The 14,998-nt window shown below is 53.0% G+C and overlaps 1 protein-coding gene across 2 annotated transcripts in view; it reads left to right on the plus strand.

Annotated features, from left to right (window-relative positions):
- Positions 1 to 6,185, plus strand: part of RPS6KA1 (ribosomal protein S6 kinase A1) — a 30,329-nt gene extending 24,144 nt beyond the window's left edge. For both annotated transcript variants that reach the window (XM_033080860.1, XM_033080861.2), the window contains 13 exons: positions 821 to 891; positions 1,098 to 1,186; positions 1,428 to 1,492; positions 1,782 to 1,884; positions 2,327 to 2,454; positions 2,828 to 2,953; positions 3,509 to 3,598; positions 3,935 to 4,093; positions 4,296 to 4,457; positions 4,748 to 4,824; positions 4,932 to 5,049; positions 5,428 to 5,565; positions 5,774 to 6,185. In XM_033080860.1, coding sequence (XP_032936751.1) covers positions 821 to 891; positions 1,098 to 1,186; positions 1,428 to 1,492; positions 1,782 to 1,884; positions 2,327 to 2,454; positions 2,828 to 2,953; positions 3,509 to 3,598; positions 3,935 to 4,093; positions 4,296 to 4,457; positions 4,748 to 4,824; positions 4,932 to 5,049; positions 5,428 to 5,565; positions 5,774 to 5,896 — 1,449 coding nt within the window. In that variant the 3' untranslated portion in view covers positions 5,897 to 6,185. The remainder of the gene's footprint in view (positions 1 to 820; positions 892 to 1,097; positions 1,187 to 1,427; positions 1,493 to 1,781; positions 1,885 to 2,326; positions 2,455 to 2,827; positions 2,954 to 3,508; positions 3,599 to 3,934; positions 4,094 to 4,295; positions 4,458 to 4,747; positions 4,825 to 4,931; positions 5,050 to 5,427; positions 5,566 to 5,773) is intronic.
- The last annotated feature ends 8,813 nt before the right edge of the window (positions 6,186 to 14,998 follow it).

The following is a 14,998-nucleotide window of genomic DNA, read 5'->3' on the forward strand; positions in this document are numbered from 1 at the left end:
CTCTGTGGGGTCTCTATGGGGTCTCTGTGGTGTGTAGGGGTCTCTGTGGGGTCTCTGTGGTGTGTAAGGGTCTCTGTGGGGTCTCTCCATGGTATGTGGTGTCTGTGGGGTCACTGAGGTGTGTAGGGGTCTCTGTGGGGTGTGTGGTCTCTGTGGGTTCTCCCTGGGGTGTGTGGTGTCTGTGGGTTCTCTCTGTGGTGTGTAGGGGTCATTGTGGTGTGTAGGGGTCTCTCTGGGGTCTCTGTGGGATGTAGGGGTCTCTGTGGGTTCTCCCCGTGGTGTGTGGTGTCCGTGCCCACCCCAGCCATCGCTGTCGGTGCAGATCTGGTGCCCCCGTCTGGCAGCTGCTGATCCCGGGGCTCAGGCAGGAGCAGGCGCTCCCATGCAAACCCTGAGAGCCAGGCTGATCCTGGGAACAGCCGAGCCTGTCAGAGCCAGGCTGATCCTGGGAACACACCGAGCCTGTCAGAGCCAGGCTGATCCTGGGACACACCGAGCCTGGCAGAGCCAGGCTGATCCTGGGGACACACCGAGCCTGTCAGAGCCAGGCTGATCCTGGGGACACACCGAGCCCGGCAGAGCCAGGCTGATCCTGGGAACACACCGAGCCCGGCAGAGCCAGGCTGATCCTGGGGACACACCGAGCCTGGCAGAGCCAGGCTGATCCTGGGACACACCGAGCCTGGCAGAGCCAGGCTGATCCTGGGAACAGCCGAGCCTGTCAGAGCCAGACCTGGGACCCCTCACAAGCAGGAAGGGCAGTGGGATCTGTGAACCCTGACCCTGGCTCAGACATGACCCCCCTCTGTTTCCCCCCCAGTTTGAAATGCTCACGGGGGCACTGCCCTTCCAGGGGAAGGACCGTAAGGAGACCATGACCCTCATCCTCAAGTAAGAGTTTCTCTCTCCTGCTCTAACTGGGGGCTCTTGCAATTCTGTGGTGTTATTTGGCAAGCTGTGCCATATCAGCCACGGGCTCAGAGGGTGCAGGGTAAATGCCAGACAGATGATTGTGTGCTCTGGGGGTGGAGGTGCTGCAGGAGCCTTGTGGGTTGACTTCTTCAAACCTGCAGCTGATTGCATAACTTCCTCCCCAGAGCGAAACTGGGCATGCCACAGTTCCTGAGCACTGAGGCTCAGAGCCTCCTGCGAGCCCTTTTCAAAAGGAATCCAGCCAACAGGTTAGGTAAGAGTGGTTTTTAGTTTCTGGATGTCCCTGATGCTGTGTGGGCGCCTCTCACACCCCCCTGGGTCAGCAGGGCTGGGTCAGGGCCCTGGGTGTTCCCAGGCAGGTTCTCTGTGAGCTCTGGCTCTGCTGCCTCCCTGCTCCCAGCCAGGCTCTCTGTGACCTCTGGCTCTGCTGCCTCCCTGCTGAGCCCTCTGCTCTCAGGGGCTCAGCACAGCAGCACCTGTGGTGTCTCCTGCAGGGTCTGGCCCCGATGGGGCAGAGGAGATCAAGCGCCACCCCTTCTACTCCACCATCGACTGGAATGTGAGTATCAGAGGGAGCAAATTTCTGCACCAGCCAGCACCAGTGACACAGTTCTGGCAGCAGGAACAGCCCCTGTCCCCATCCATTCCAACAACCTTTCCAAAACCAAAACTCTCTGTCTGTAACTGTCTCATTCCTGGGCTGTCACCTCACTGAGCTGTAGCAACAAGCTAAGACACAGAGTTTGACAAAATCTCTTCCTGGCCCTCATCCCTTTGCACTCTTTGGGAGAAGGTGCCTGTGGGAGCACTTCCAAGCTGTTTTCACAGCTGCTGTTTGGGTTTTGCAGAAGCTGTACCGCAGGGAAATCAAACCCCCTTTCAAGCCTGCAGTGGGCCAGCCAGATGACACCTTTTATTTTGACACAGAATTCACGTCACGGACACCAAAAGGTTTGTGTGGCTTCAGGCAAAGCCCAAGTTTCCCGTGAGATGTCACTCTGTGACTTCACAGCAGGGAGTATCCAGCAGCAGCAGGATAAGATTTCTGCACAGGGAGGGTTTAGGTTGGATAGCAGGGAAATTCCTTCTCTCAAAAGAGCTGTCAGTCCCTGGCACAGGCTGCTCAGGGCAGTGTGGAGTCACCATCCCTGCAGGGGTTTAAAAGCCATGTGAATGTGGCACTTGGGGACATTGGCACTGCTGGGGGAATTGTTGGACTTTTCCAAGCTGGACAATTCCATGATCCTCTGTGGGATGTTAGGGGTAAGCTCAGTGCTGCTGCTGCTGCTGTGGCTCCTGTCTCAAATAAATGACAGGAGCTGTAGTTCCTGGGAGGGAGGGGGAGGCTTCTGCTCCCCAGCCCTTTCTGGAGCTCTCTCAACCCCTGCTGCAGATTCCCCAGGTGTCCCCCCCAGTGCAGGGGCCCATCAGCTCTTCCGAGGCTTCAGTTTCGTGGCAACTGGGTTGATGGAGGATGGCAAAGTGAAACCTGCCCAGCCACCCCTGCATTCCGTCGTGCAGGTAAGGACTGGGGACAGAGGAACAGCTCCTTGGAGGTGCAGGGTGCTGCAGGAGCTCTGAAGCAGTTCTCTTTGGAATTCTTGGCTCCTGTTCTTTCATCACCACAGAGTGTCACACTGTGCACAGGCTGGCAGGGCAGTGTGGGGCTGTGGCTCTGGAGCTGGGTGGATCTGGGCTGGCAGGGGGTCTGTGATGCCCTGGGTTGTGCAGCCAAAGGCAAAGCACCGTGCTCAGTGCAGGCAGCACTGACCCACTGACCCACACCTGCCTTGTCCTGCTCCCCATGGAGGAGCTGTGGGATGTGCAGGCAGCTCTGACAGCCCTCTGTGCTGCACTCACCCTCCCAGCTCAGCTCTCCCTTGTGCCCTGGCAGCAGCTGCACGGCAAGAACGTGCAGTTCAGCGATGGCTACGTGGTGAAGGAGGCCATCGGCGTCGGCTCCTACTCCGTCTGCAGGCGCTGCATCCACAAGGCCACCAACATGGAGTACGCAGTCAAGGTCTGGGCTCTGCTCCCCAGTGCTCCCCAGTGCCTCCCCAGTGCCCCCCAGTGCCTCCCCACTGCCTCCCCAGTGCCCCCCAGTGCCTCCCCAGCGCTTCCCCAGTGCCTCCCAACTCCCTCCCTGCCACCTCCTGGCCCAGAGCAGCTCTGGCTGCCCCATCCCTGGGAGTGTCCAAGGCTGGACAGGGCTTGGAGCAGCCTGGGATAGGGGGAGGTGTCCCTGCCCATGGCAGGAGGTGGGACAGGATGAGCTTTGGGTTTATCCAGGGTGTAAAAGGACAATTTCTGTGCTGCACTTCCCTAGGAAGAGCAGGGGAACAGTGTCCTCCTCCCTCAGAGCAGGGAGAGCATCTCATCTTCTGTGCAAAGCTGTGGCCACATCAGATCTTAACAAAAGACGTAAAACTTTGTGGGTTGGGGACACAGAAGTGGGGAAGCAACTTAGGGATTTCTAGAGCTAAAGAGATGAGGGGACAGGGAGTGGATACAGCACATGAGCTCTGTGTTTTGTCCTTCCCCATGTGGTGGCCACACTGAGTCCCTCCTCTTGCAGGTGATTGACAAGAGCAAGCGAGACCCTTCAGAGGAGATCGAGATCCTGCTGCGGTACGGGCAGCACCCGAACATCATCACCCTGAAAGACGTGAGTGTGGCTTCAGGGACCTCCCTGTGCTCTGGCTGAGGAAGGGCCAGGGGCAGAGTCCAGCCCCAGCCCAAGGACCCAGCTCCATGTGTTGCTGTTCCTGTCTGGAGAAGACTCTTCCCCAGGGAATGGGCACGGCCCCAAGGCTGCCAGAGCTCCAGGAGCTCTTGGATGCTCCCAGGGATGCTCAGGATTGTTGGGGTGTCCAGGCCAGAGCCTGGATCAGTGACCAGGGATCAGTGATCCCTGTGGGTCCCCTCCAGGCTGGGATATTCCATGCCCCTGGTGATGGAAGTATGAAGGGTTTGGTTTACCCCACCCTGTATTTTTTGGCAGGTGTACGATGACGGGAAGTACGTGTACCTGGTGACCGAGCTCATGAGGGGAGGGGAGCTGCTGGATAAAATCCTCAGACAGAAATTTTTCTCGGAGAGAGAAGCCAGTTCAGTCCTGCACATGATCTGTAAAACAGTGGAGTATCTGCATTCCCAAGGGGTGAGTGTGGCCACCACTGTTTTCCTGGGAAGCTCCCTGGCATTCACTGCACTCCCTCTCCTCCAGGGAGTAACTCTGCCCATCACAGCAATCATTCCTTGCTGCTGTTGCTCTCTTGGCAAAGCAGATGTGGGGCCAGAGCAGGGATGAGTGACCTCAGGCAGCTTTCAGACCTTTATCTAGCCCTCTCCTGGCTCCACAGGTGGTGCACAGGGACCTGAAGCCCAGCAATATCCTGTACGTGGATAAATCCGGGAACCCCGAGAGCATCCGGATCTGTGACTTTGGCTTTGCCAAGCAGCTCAGGGCTGAGAACGGGCTCCTCATGACCCCCTGTTACACAGCAAACTTCGTGGCACCTGAGGTGAGCTCCTTACTGACCTGAGACCCTCCAGCAGTGCCCCTGTCCCTCCCTAACCTGTGCTCCCACCTGGCACAGTGGGGCTGCCCCATTCCCACCTCCAGCCCGCCCTGGGAGAGGCAATTACAGAAACACCACTGGTAATAATGAATCTGTTTGGAATCCTGATCTTTCAGTCCCACACTTTGCTGCTCTGTGCAGCTCTGGAAGCTCTGCACGTGGACTGCACCCAGGTCAAGCCCCTCTTCTGAAATGAGGGAGGAACCAAACCCTTTTTTCTTTGTTGTGCCCAGGTCCTGAAGCGGCAAGGCTACGACGAGGGCTGTGACATCTGGAGCCTGGGGGTGCTGCTGTACACCATGCTGGCAGGGTGAGCAGTGGCTGGGGCTGTGACCCCTGTCCCCAGTGCTCTGTGGGACAGCTGTGCCTCTCCTCTGCCTGGGTCAGTGAATCCAGGGCTCTCTGCTCTCTCCCCAGCTGCACTCCCTTTGCAAACGGTCCCAGTGACACTCCAGAAGAGATCCTGACACGGATAGGAGGGGGCAAGTTCTCCATCAGTGGGGGCAATTGGGACACTATTTCTGACATGGCCAAGGTAGGGGTTGGTGTTTGTGTTACACTCAGGGGCTGGGGTTGCTGTGAGGTAAATTCAAAGCAGGCTGGGGAGGGACACAAGAGAGAGAAGAAAACCAGCACTGCAGCTTCTGCCCCACACATGTCCCTCTCAGCAGCTTTCTTTTAGCTCTGCTGTGGATATCTGCATGGAAAACCAATGCAGACCTTGACCTTTGTGGGGTTTGCTGTGTTATACCCCCCAGGCCTGCCAAAAACATATTTCAAAACATATACAAATAGACATTGATGTCTGAGACCTCTGCATTTAAATCCTGATCTGGGGGTGTACAGAGGTGGGTTGTTTTGCATTTAAAATATGAAATCTTCTAAAGTCTGACTTTCCAAATGCCACCTGTAGGATCTGGTATCAAAGATGCTCCACGTAGATCCTCACCAGCGTCTCACAGCCAAGCAGGTCCTGCAGCATCCCTGGATAACCCAGAAGGACAGTTTACCCCAGAGCCAGCTCAACCACCAGGACATTCAGCTTGTAAAGGTACAGAATCTGCAGTGGGAGAGCAGGATGGAAGTTTGGAGAGGGGTGAGCCAGGGCAGGCAGTACAGACAAGCTGGGGGGTTTTGGGAGAAAAGAAAGGGGAGATTCTTTCACAGCATGTCAGAGAAAGAGCTAAGGAAGATGTCTGTGGCCTGTTTGTGGGTGTGGCTGCTCTGGTCCCCTCTGGTGACTCCTGTGCCTCTCTCAGGGTGCCATGGCTGCCACGTACTCAGCACTCAACAGCTCCAAGCCAAGCCCGCAGCTGAAGCCCATCGAGTCCTCTGTCCTGGCACAGAGGAGGGTGAAGAAGCTCCCCTCCACCACCCTGTGAGCCCCACGGTGCAGGAACAGCCTGGATTTTGCACAGCTGTGGAAGAGGGGGACAGGGGACGGGCAGGGTCTGCACAGGGCTCCCCTGGAGACTTGTTCTCAAAGGCCAAGTGCCTTCCTGCTCCTGAAAGACTGGCTCCTCCTCGTGTGGACTGATCTTTGCTGAGACAACTTCACTGTAAAACTTTTTTGACGTGTAAATTGTTGATTTTTAAAGAAATCCATCTGTGTATATGAGAACTAGAATGTATAACTGATGTTAAGTGGCACTAAAAAGCAGCTGTGATTCACCCTTCCCTGTATAGGGCCAGGTATTTGTTATCCCTACAGCATTTCTTGGAACTGATCCTCTCCAACTCCACAGCAGCTGGAAGTCTGTGTCACACTTGGGGTTTGGGCTTTGGAGCTTTTCCTCTCTCAAACCTTTGGATGCATTTCCCAAAGCCAGCCCTGCAGCTCCCAGCCAGCAGCACTCGTGTCCACCAAGGCCCTCCCTTCCCCAACCCTGTGTGTTTGTTCCATGTCAGGTGCATTTTGCAGCCTCTGTTTCTCCCTCTCTCCTGTGCTCCCCCAGCCCAGCCAGCTCAGACCTCTGAACAAAACACACCCCGATTTTTCCAAGCCCTCCCATGGGTGCTCAGCAGGCCAGGACCCCTCCCAGGTTTGGCTCATTCCTTCCCTGAGCCCTCCCATCTCTGTGCTGTCCCTTCACCGGGGAGTTTGTCACCTCTGCAGGGGGGTGACAGAACCTCCTCCTGGCAAAGGAGCCTTTGGGCTGGCTCTGGCTGCTGCTTTTACCATTTGGGGTTTTCCTTCCCCTCAATAGGAAGCTCTGAAGCAAACCACCCTTGATTTTTTTAATTTAACTTTGTTCTGCAGTAACTCAGGGTTTCTTTCTGACTCGTACAATAAATGTCAGGGCTGTCCTGTTCCTGACTGACCCCGGGCCTTGCTGGTCCTTCCCAGCTTGTTCCTCGTGCTGTGCAGGGACAGTGCTCCTTGGCTGCCTTCTGGAAAAGCTGCAAAGCTTTTGGTCAGGCCTTGAAAACCAGCAGTGCTGCTTAGGGCAGCCCCTCTCTACCTTCTCTCAGTGGGAGATGAGCAGAACCAGTCCTGGAACGAGGCAAGAACCAACAGGAATGAGGAATTTCTAACTCTCAGGACACTTCTGTGTTTATAGAAACCAACACTTGGAGACAAACTGTGCTAAGAAATAAAAACCACTGTCTTGGTTTTAAAAGGGGCAAAAGTGGATTTAACTTCCATACACAAGGACATCTTTACAAGGAAAGCTACTTCTGCTAGTTCAGGTATTTAATGGTGGATTGGATCTTAAGGTTTGTCCTCTAGGTCTGAATGAAAGCTCAAGGGAGCAGAAATCCTGGAACCCAGCCTCAAATTGCTGAGTCTACCTGGAAAGAACCTGTGCAGAAATAACATATTGATCCAAAGTCAAGGAGCCCGAAAATACTATTGAACAGCTCTATATAACACTGTTTCTGTATAATAAAGGTTAAATGTTCCTATTTTGGGGCATAAATCTTAATTTTTGTGTTGTAAGGGGCTGACCCAGCTGAGAGGATGTTTCCCTTCTTCCCACTGCCTGGCTGTGCCTTTCACCAGGCTCTGCCAAATTCACCAGGACATCAATAAATGTCTTTTGGCCAGGGAAATATTCCCATTAAGGTTCAGTTTCAAACTGAAGGCCAGCAGCTTTCCCAGCCATCATCTTCTCTTTTTCTTGGTGGAACTTCACTGAGCAACCACCCTGTGCTTGTAACTTTAGAAACTTTAATGCAAATCCCTCTCCAAGCTCCCACCTCTGAGTCAGTCCATGTAATTCCCTTTTCAGCATCCCCAGCCCCCGGTGGGTGGGGAATTGTGCAGCTGAGCCCTCCTGGGTGCCCGCAGCTCCTCGCGGCGGCTGCGGGAGCTTCGGAAGCGCTCGGGACTGGAGGGAGTTCCACGGGATGTGGGGTGGATGCTGCGCTTTCATGGAATATTCAACAATTTAATCCCTCTTTCAAGGCAAAGAAAACAGTTAAAATATTTCAAGATCTTCTTTCGGCAGTACACGGGGGCTCTGAATGAAACCTTCACTCACGCCGGGCACGCCGCAGGTCCGCTGCCAGTCCGCTCCTTGCCTCTGGTTATTAAAACATCAAACTGTCTTAGGGCTCAGCCTCCCTCCCTTTGTGTGCCACTGAACACCTGCCATTAATACTAATTCCACTCCGGAGGGAAACTCCCTTTCAGATATGCTTGTCTGAAAATAAATTGACATGTAAAAGGTCCCTTTTGTCGAAGTGCAGGGAAAGTGCTGGGGTGAGGAGCTGACTGCTCTCAAAAGCAGCCACTGACTTTGGATGGTGTGTGCAGGGTGAGAAATGTGAGGGCTGGGGGCGATGCTGTAACTGATGGGATCACGCTGGAGAAGCAAAAATCCCAGAGCTGCAACCTCTGCTTGGTGTTAAAATTTGAGATTTTGGGTGGTTTTTGTCCAAACCCCTGCTTGTTCAGGGTGAACAGCCAGGAACCCCTTTGGAGAAAAGTATTTTGGTTTTAGATAAAAATTGCTATTACAAATATCTGCAACCAAAACTAAGAGCAGTAGCTGTGAGCCCTTCAATTTAAATGTGTAATGAGCTCCTGGGTTCTGTTGTTTTTTCTGGGACAGAAGTTTGTATCTCTTTCAGCAGAAGAATCTGTGGTTAGAGTGTTTATTCTGTCCCACAGGCAGCAGTGTGAGCCAGCAAAAGGTCAATATTTTTATTTTTAATAGAAAGAATGATTTGCTTTGCGCTCCTCATACCCCAGGGAGACCATGGCACTCTCCTCTGAAAACATTTTAAGTCAGTTCTTTGGGCCAAGCTTTGGAGAGAGTGACACTGCCTTAAATTTGTGTTGGTGCTGAAATGACACAGCCCCATGGCTGGGAACGAAAACTGAAGCGTTGTGGACCTGACATTCAGCTGCAGCTCACTGGGATTCTGCTTCCTCTAGAGAAGAAATCATTCACTTCATAATGAAGATCAAGTCAAAATATGTCCAGGGCTTGAAATAAGAAAAAAAAAGGAATTGTGGCAATTACAGAAACGTTCCAGATTCGCTGGTGTCACGCCTGGTTTATCAAACAAGCTCTGGGTGCTGCTGAGCTCCAGTGCCATCTTCCTTTTAAACAGCAGATGGTGTTAGAAACCTGTAACAGGTGGAAGCTCTCCAGTTTTATGTGAGAGATCAGAAGTAGCAGCAATTTCAGTTTCCCACGGGTAGTTCCTTCCTGAGCTGAACAGCAAGCTGGCCCTTTGCTTGGAGAGTTCTTACAGAGGGGAAAACTTCTGAATTGCACATATTCACATGAAAGAAAGTGATTCTGATTTCACTTATCCTGGTTGTAATAAAAAGAACCTGGTGTTGGCCTCCACAGCCCTCTGCCAGCAGCTCTAAGAGAGATGCAGTGGGGGGAATGGGCTCTGTTTGCTGGTGTGCCTCAAAATCCGGCTCCAATCTGCCAGATCTGTTGGTTCCTTGTCTATAACAGCACTTCGCTTGCTTAAAGTGTTTTATAAACATTTAATTACCGCAGCTTTTGACTCCAAGCCAGGAATCTCTCATTCATCTGCTGCTTGCGAGGGCTGTGAAAATGATATTCAAATCCTAGAATTACAGCAAAGGCTGAGTTCAAACCCCAGCTCCAGCAACGCCTGCATCGCTGGGATCCGGGAGCGCCGCCCGTCCGCAGGGCCGCGCTCCCAAAGGGAACCGGGGCCCGGAATGCAGAGATCTGAGGGGCTCTCAGTACCCCGGGACACAGAGCTGCATTTCAATGCTAGGGAAACGAGATGCTAAATTCTGTCAGTGCTGTGCTGTGAACTTCTGAGGCAGGCGGGGAGTGAGGTTCTGTCTAGACCAGACCCTGTTTGATCCCCCAGCCCCGGCGTATTTGTTAAAAGTTGCTTTTTTTCCCACCCACCAAACCACTCGGAATTTTAACATGTCTGCTCCACCCCAACTCCCAGCTCTGTTTCTAAAAAGGGGAAGCCCCCAGGAGTCGTGGGGTTTGTGACACCAAGCGGAGGCAGCGACTGAAGATAAAAACTCGTACGGGATTAATAATTTCTGTGCGACCATCCGCCTCTCTCACCGGCTCCCTTTCCTGAACAGCACCCTGTACCTGCAGAACCGGGTGTGCAGGAAGAGAATTCAGTTACTTTCCATGAAAATTGTCCAGAGCAGCTGTGGCTGCCCCATCCCTGCAGGTGTCCAAGGCCAGGTGGGACAGTGGGAGACGTCCCTGCCCACGAGTGGGCTTTAAGGTCCTTCCAACCCAAACCCTTCTGGGATTCAACAGAAAAGCAGTTGGCTGGCTCTGTGTGTTTTGGTGGATCCACACCAACAATCCCTGCTGGGCAGGGCAGGAAACCCAGAGAAGCTGCTCCTCTACACTGGCTTGAGGAGAAACTATCAAGGAGAAAACCTCCCTGGGCACCTGCTGACCCCTCCAGCCCTGCTGCCGTCTGAAGGCAGACTGTGAGCCCCTTTAATAAGCTGCTGGCAATCAGCCCCTTTTTAATGAGGCAGATCCCCCGTTTCAAGGCCCTGGATCGCTCAGAGCTGCCTTTCTGCTCTGTGAATTGTGAGCACACCACGAGCAGCCACTCTCAAAGTAATCCCGGAGTCCCTTTTGCTGCCCTGTTTAAAGACGGGGTAGGGAGTCCTGTGATGTTTCATTAAAGCTGGCTTTTCTCCTCGTGGCAGAGCAGATTTAATCAGACCTGCCTCCCAGTTCCAGCTGCTGGGTTGGAGCGCTCTGATCTGTGCACTGGGTGCACGTCTAATTATGGAGGCAATTCCCATGGATACCGAGAAGAATTGCCTGTGCTGGCAAAAAATTATCCCAGCTGGGAAAAGGGGGAAGGAGAATGTGTTGAAATATTCGGGAAGAGATCTCAAAAGTTTCTGGAAATGTAAATGAAAAACATTTCTGGTTCTTACACTGCAATGTGCAAATCTTGATTATTTTAAAGCTGAGATATGGGTTGGTTTGTAAGAGGTTATCCCAAACTGCTGTGCTGTCTGTATTTCCCCCTCCTCGGTAGCTGCATCCACTCAGGAATGCTTTCCCACCTCTGCTTCTCACCTGGGCAGCAGCAGAGCGGTGTTTGGAGAAAATGCCCAGCAGTTTGTTTCCATCAGGCACACCCTGGGTGAGGCAGAGCGAGGGCTGGTAATTCTGGTTCCTTCTGCAGTGCCGGGTGGGACCGGGGTGAGTTCCTCCTCTTTATGCCTCATCCTTCTGAAATGTATGAATTTAAATAACTTATTTCTGTATAAATTAGTGTTTGAAAGGTCTGTTAAAGACAAAAGAGCACTCCCTGCTAAAAGGAGAGGGGGAAATACCTGGGCAAGCACTGCTCAGATGTGGAAAATTAAACAAATACGATTTTAAATGATTTTGTAATTGTTCAGCTGCAAGGCCTCATGTTCAAACTGCATGGGAAAAACCAGATTTCTTAATTTAACTGCACACATTCAAAGGCCTTTTTGAGGGTAATTTCTTTTTTTCCTTTGGGTTTGCTTGGAGATTTTTAGGAACATTCTAATCAACCCCACAATGGTTGTAACTTGTATTTATTTCACTAATTTCTCTCCAGCAGGGCCTAAGACACTTTCCATGATGTTGCTGGCTAATGTAAACACAGAATAAGGAAAGCTCTGGTACTATTAGGGTGTATTTCCATCTCTTTCTCATCCAGGGCACCTGCTCCCCTTCCCCTCCCCTCCTCCCAGTCTTCCCAGCTGTCTGTCTGTCTCATTTATGTCAATTAGGGATTCAATGCTGCCTGATTTAATTGGCCTGACTTTCTCCCCTAGCAGAAAGCCGAGCGCAGGCCGGGCAGGCAGCAGCTCCTGCACTCTCCGCCGGGGCTGGAGCCGGGAGGGCTGGGGCTTGTTTGCAGCACAGAGCACAATAACCTGTTTGTTACCCTGGCAGGGAGAGCCTGCTGACCTCCTAACGGGGATGGGACCAGCAATGATGTCATTGGAGAGCCTGGGGGTTTCAGAGCGCTGCAGGAATTTGTGTGACCAGTCCCTCACTGCGGGAGGGCTGTCAGGGGACAGCTGGAGATCCCTGGCAGGGCCCAGGCCAGGCTGGACAGGGCCTGGAGCGAGCTGGGACGGGGAAGGTGTCCCTGCCCATGGCAGGGGTGGAACCTGGTGAGCTTTAGTTCCTTCCAAACCCAACCAGCCTTTCTGTGATTGTGATTTGCTGTGCTGCCTCCTGCCAGGAGGTGACTCTGTGTGCCCTGAGGTCAGAGAGTGACAAAACCTCCCCAGGCTGTGGCCAGAGGGTTCATCCTTCTGCTCGGGCTTAACCGCGGGTGAGGCTGACCAAAACCCAGCTTTTGCAGAGTTCACGTGAGGGCCTGACCCCGTGTCCCTCTGGGCAGCAAACCTGGAGGCAAACAGCCCTGACAAAACCTTTGTCACCGTGTGCTCCCCCTCCCACAGCCCAGTCCCAGGAAGCAGTTCTGACCTACTTCTCCGGCTCCTCGCTCACGTCTCCCTCACAAACCCCACCGCCGTCCTTCCCTCCCGACACACACGCGAGTTTCCCGGGGAGCTGGCCCGCGGAGGCGTCAATATTGAACAGCAACCAACAGTACCATCTAGTGACTCGGGTCCCCGGGAGCGCCGCTCAGCCGGGAACACGGAATCTGTGAATTAGGGAGGCCAAGAAGGTCCCAGATTTGCAAACGAGATCCCATCTCTCGGTTCATTTGGATTAAGGAAACAAATCGCGCTGATGTTCCAGAGAGCTGAGTGATGCTTCCTCGGGAGCCGGTCCCGTTTCAGGCTCCTGACTCCCCGCTGAACCCGGCCCTGCCCCACGCTCCCTCTGCTGGCAACCAACGCCTCGATTTCACACGTTCCCAGCTCCTCGCACACCCACCCGCCCGCACAGCGCCAAACCCCGGCGAAGGCATCGGAGGAAAGTGAGGGCTGTGCTGAGCTCTCGCTCTGATAGATGCGCACGTCCTCGCTCTGACGAGCCACTAGTGAAATCCTGAATTGGATGCGTGAAATAAATAGCTACAATTCAATTTAATCAATCAAAAATAGGCCCAAACCCGAGCGTAAAGGGCCCGCTCTGCGCAGATCTGAAATTACACACTTGGCAGCTGAAGGGAGGAAATCAAATTAGAGCATTTCTTTGCCCATCAAAGGACATTAGTCCCGATCCAGGTCCATTAGGCTCACGGTGTGCAGCTATCCCTGTCAGCGTTCGGCTGGCTGTGAGGAGGTGCCGGGTTAGTGACGGGCTATGGCACATTCTGCGTTTGAGGTGACAACTTTTCCTGCTGTTCTGCAGCACACATGTCCACGTCACCTCCCTCCCAGGGAAACAAGACCATTGTCAGATGTGTAAAATGCACCGGACTGGGGAGAGCTGACACAAAAGCTGCACGGCAGAAGCTCAGCGCTCAGGCACGCTGTGAAATGCCACCGGTACCGCAGCAGAAATTGCTTTGCTGGCTAATCAAACACATCCCCTCCTCGCTGCCACTGCTGCTGCACTGCCCTGAGTCCACTCAGCCTTGCTCGTGGGCTGATGAGTGCCTGACAATTTTCTGGTCTCAAATTAAACAGAAAACTAAATTAGCAAATTAATTGTTTGCCGTGTTTTTCCTCAGTCCCCATCAGCTGCCTCAGGTCCTGCAGCCAATCCAGAGCCCCTCTCCGCAGCTCCCAGTAGAAGGTGGAGCCCTGCACTGGGTCCTGCTATCTACCAAGTGTCAGTCATGTTAATTTTAAATTACTTTTGTACAGCTTGGTGTCAAAACGATTAAAGCATGAAAAGAAAAACTGAACTAGAGGGAGGAAAGAGGGGGGAGAGAGAGAGAGAATGAATAATTTACCTTGCACTTACAGCAAGGACACTCGGATTTCCTTAATTCTTCAACTCTGAGAAGCCAGAAAGTTCTGTTTCTTCAGCTGTCACCTGCTCGGACTGTACCCAGGGGGGTGCTCTGGGTCACAGAGGGGTTTGGGTGGGAAGGGACCTTAAAGCCCATCCCACCCCACCCCTGCCATGGCAGGGACATTTTCTACTGTCCCAGCTGCTCCAAACCCCATCCAGCCTGGCCTTGGACACTCCCAGGGATCCAGGGGCAGCCACAGCTGCTGTGGGCACCCTGTGCCAGGGCCTGGCCACCTTCTGAGTAAAGAATTTCTTCCTAATGAGGATCCCACAAGGATCTAGTTATCACCTCCTTCGTGGCCTACGGGGAGGTGATAACTGCTCGCAGCACAATGCCGGGATTTCACCTCGGTTCCTTTCCAGGAAAGGCTTTTCTCCACACTCTGCTCCCGGGTTCTGCAATCACCGACAGGACAAACCCACCCACCCACCCACGTACAGACCTTTCTCCCCTTCCCAGTGCTCCGCTCCCAACTGGGTCTGCTCCGTGACTCGCACGTACTGTGCTAGATAATTACACACTCGGAAAATACAGAAATGCCTAATCAGATACAGCCTTAAATGCACAAGAATTAGGGTTGTAGGATTGCGGCGTAGCATCCCTGGAGCTCTCTGCATCTGGCTCACACAACCAGCCCACGTGCACTGTGAAAATGTTGGGTTTGGGGCACAGACTGCTTTTATCTCCCTTATTAACTCCATCCATGAATTCTTTGTCTTGCCAGCTACTGAATGGTGTCATCAGTGGTCTTTGAAATACCATTTAAAATCTGTTGAGGCCAGGAGAACAGCAGAAAGATTTGTAAGAGGGCAACGACAGCACCAGAAAACGTGAATCAAGTTCAGCCACTTCTGTTGCTGTTTCTGCAGTATCTGGCTTATCCGTCCATGCATCTTCCCTTCATTACACTGGGTATAAATACTGGGATGATCGTGTCGTGAGGGATGTGCAGTGGAGTGCTCTGGTGAGTGATCACTGACGGGGTGACAGAGCTGGTTGGAAACCAAAGAGGCTCAAGCCCCCAGTGTAATGTATCCTGCAGGATGTGTGTGGGCTTGATTCGTCAAAAGCAAAGAAAACAATTTTACTAATGGGTGTTTGATGAAAAAACAGAAGGA

The sequence above is a fragment of the Catharus ustulatus genome, chromosome 26, assembly GCF_009819885.2.
Source record: "Catharus ustulatus isolate bCatUst1 chromosome 26, bCatUst1.pri.v2, whole genome shotgun sequence".
NCBI classification, from domain to species: domain Eukaryota; kingdom Metazoa; phylum Chordata; class Aves; order Passeriformes; family Turdidae; genus Catharus; species Catharus ustulatus.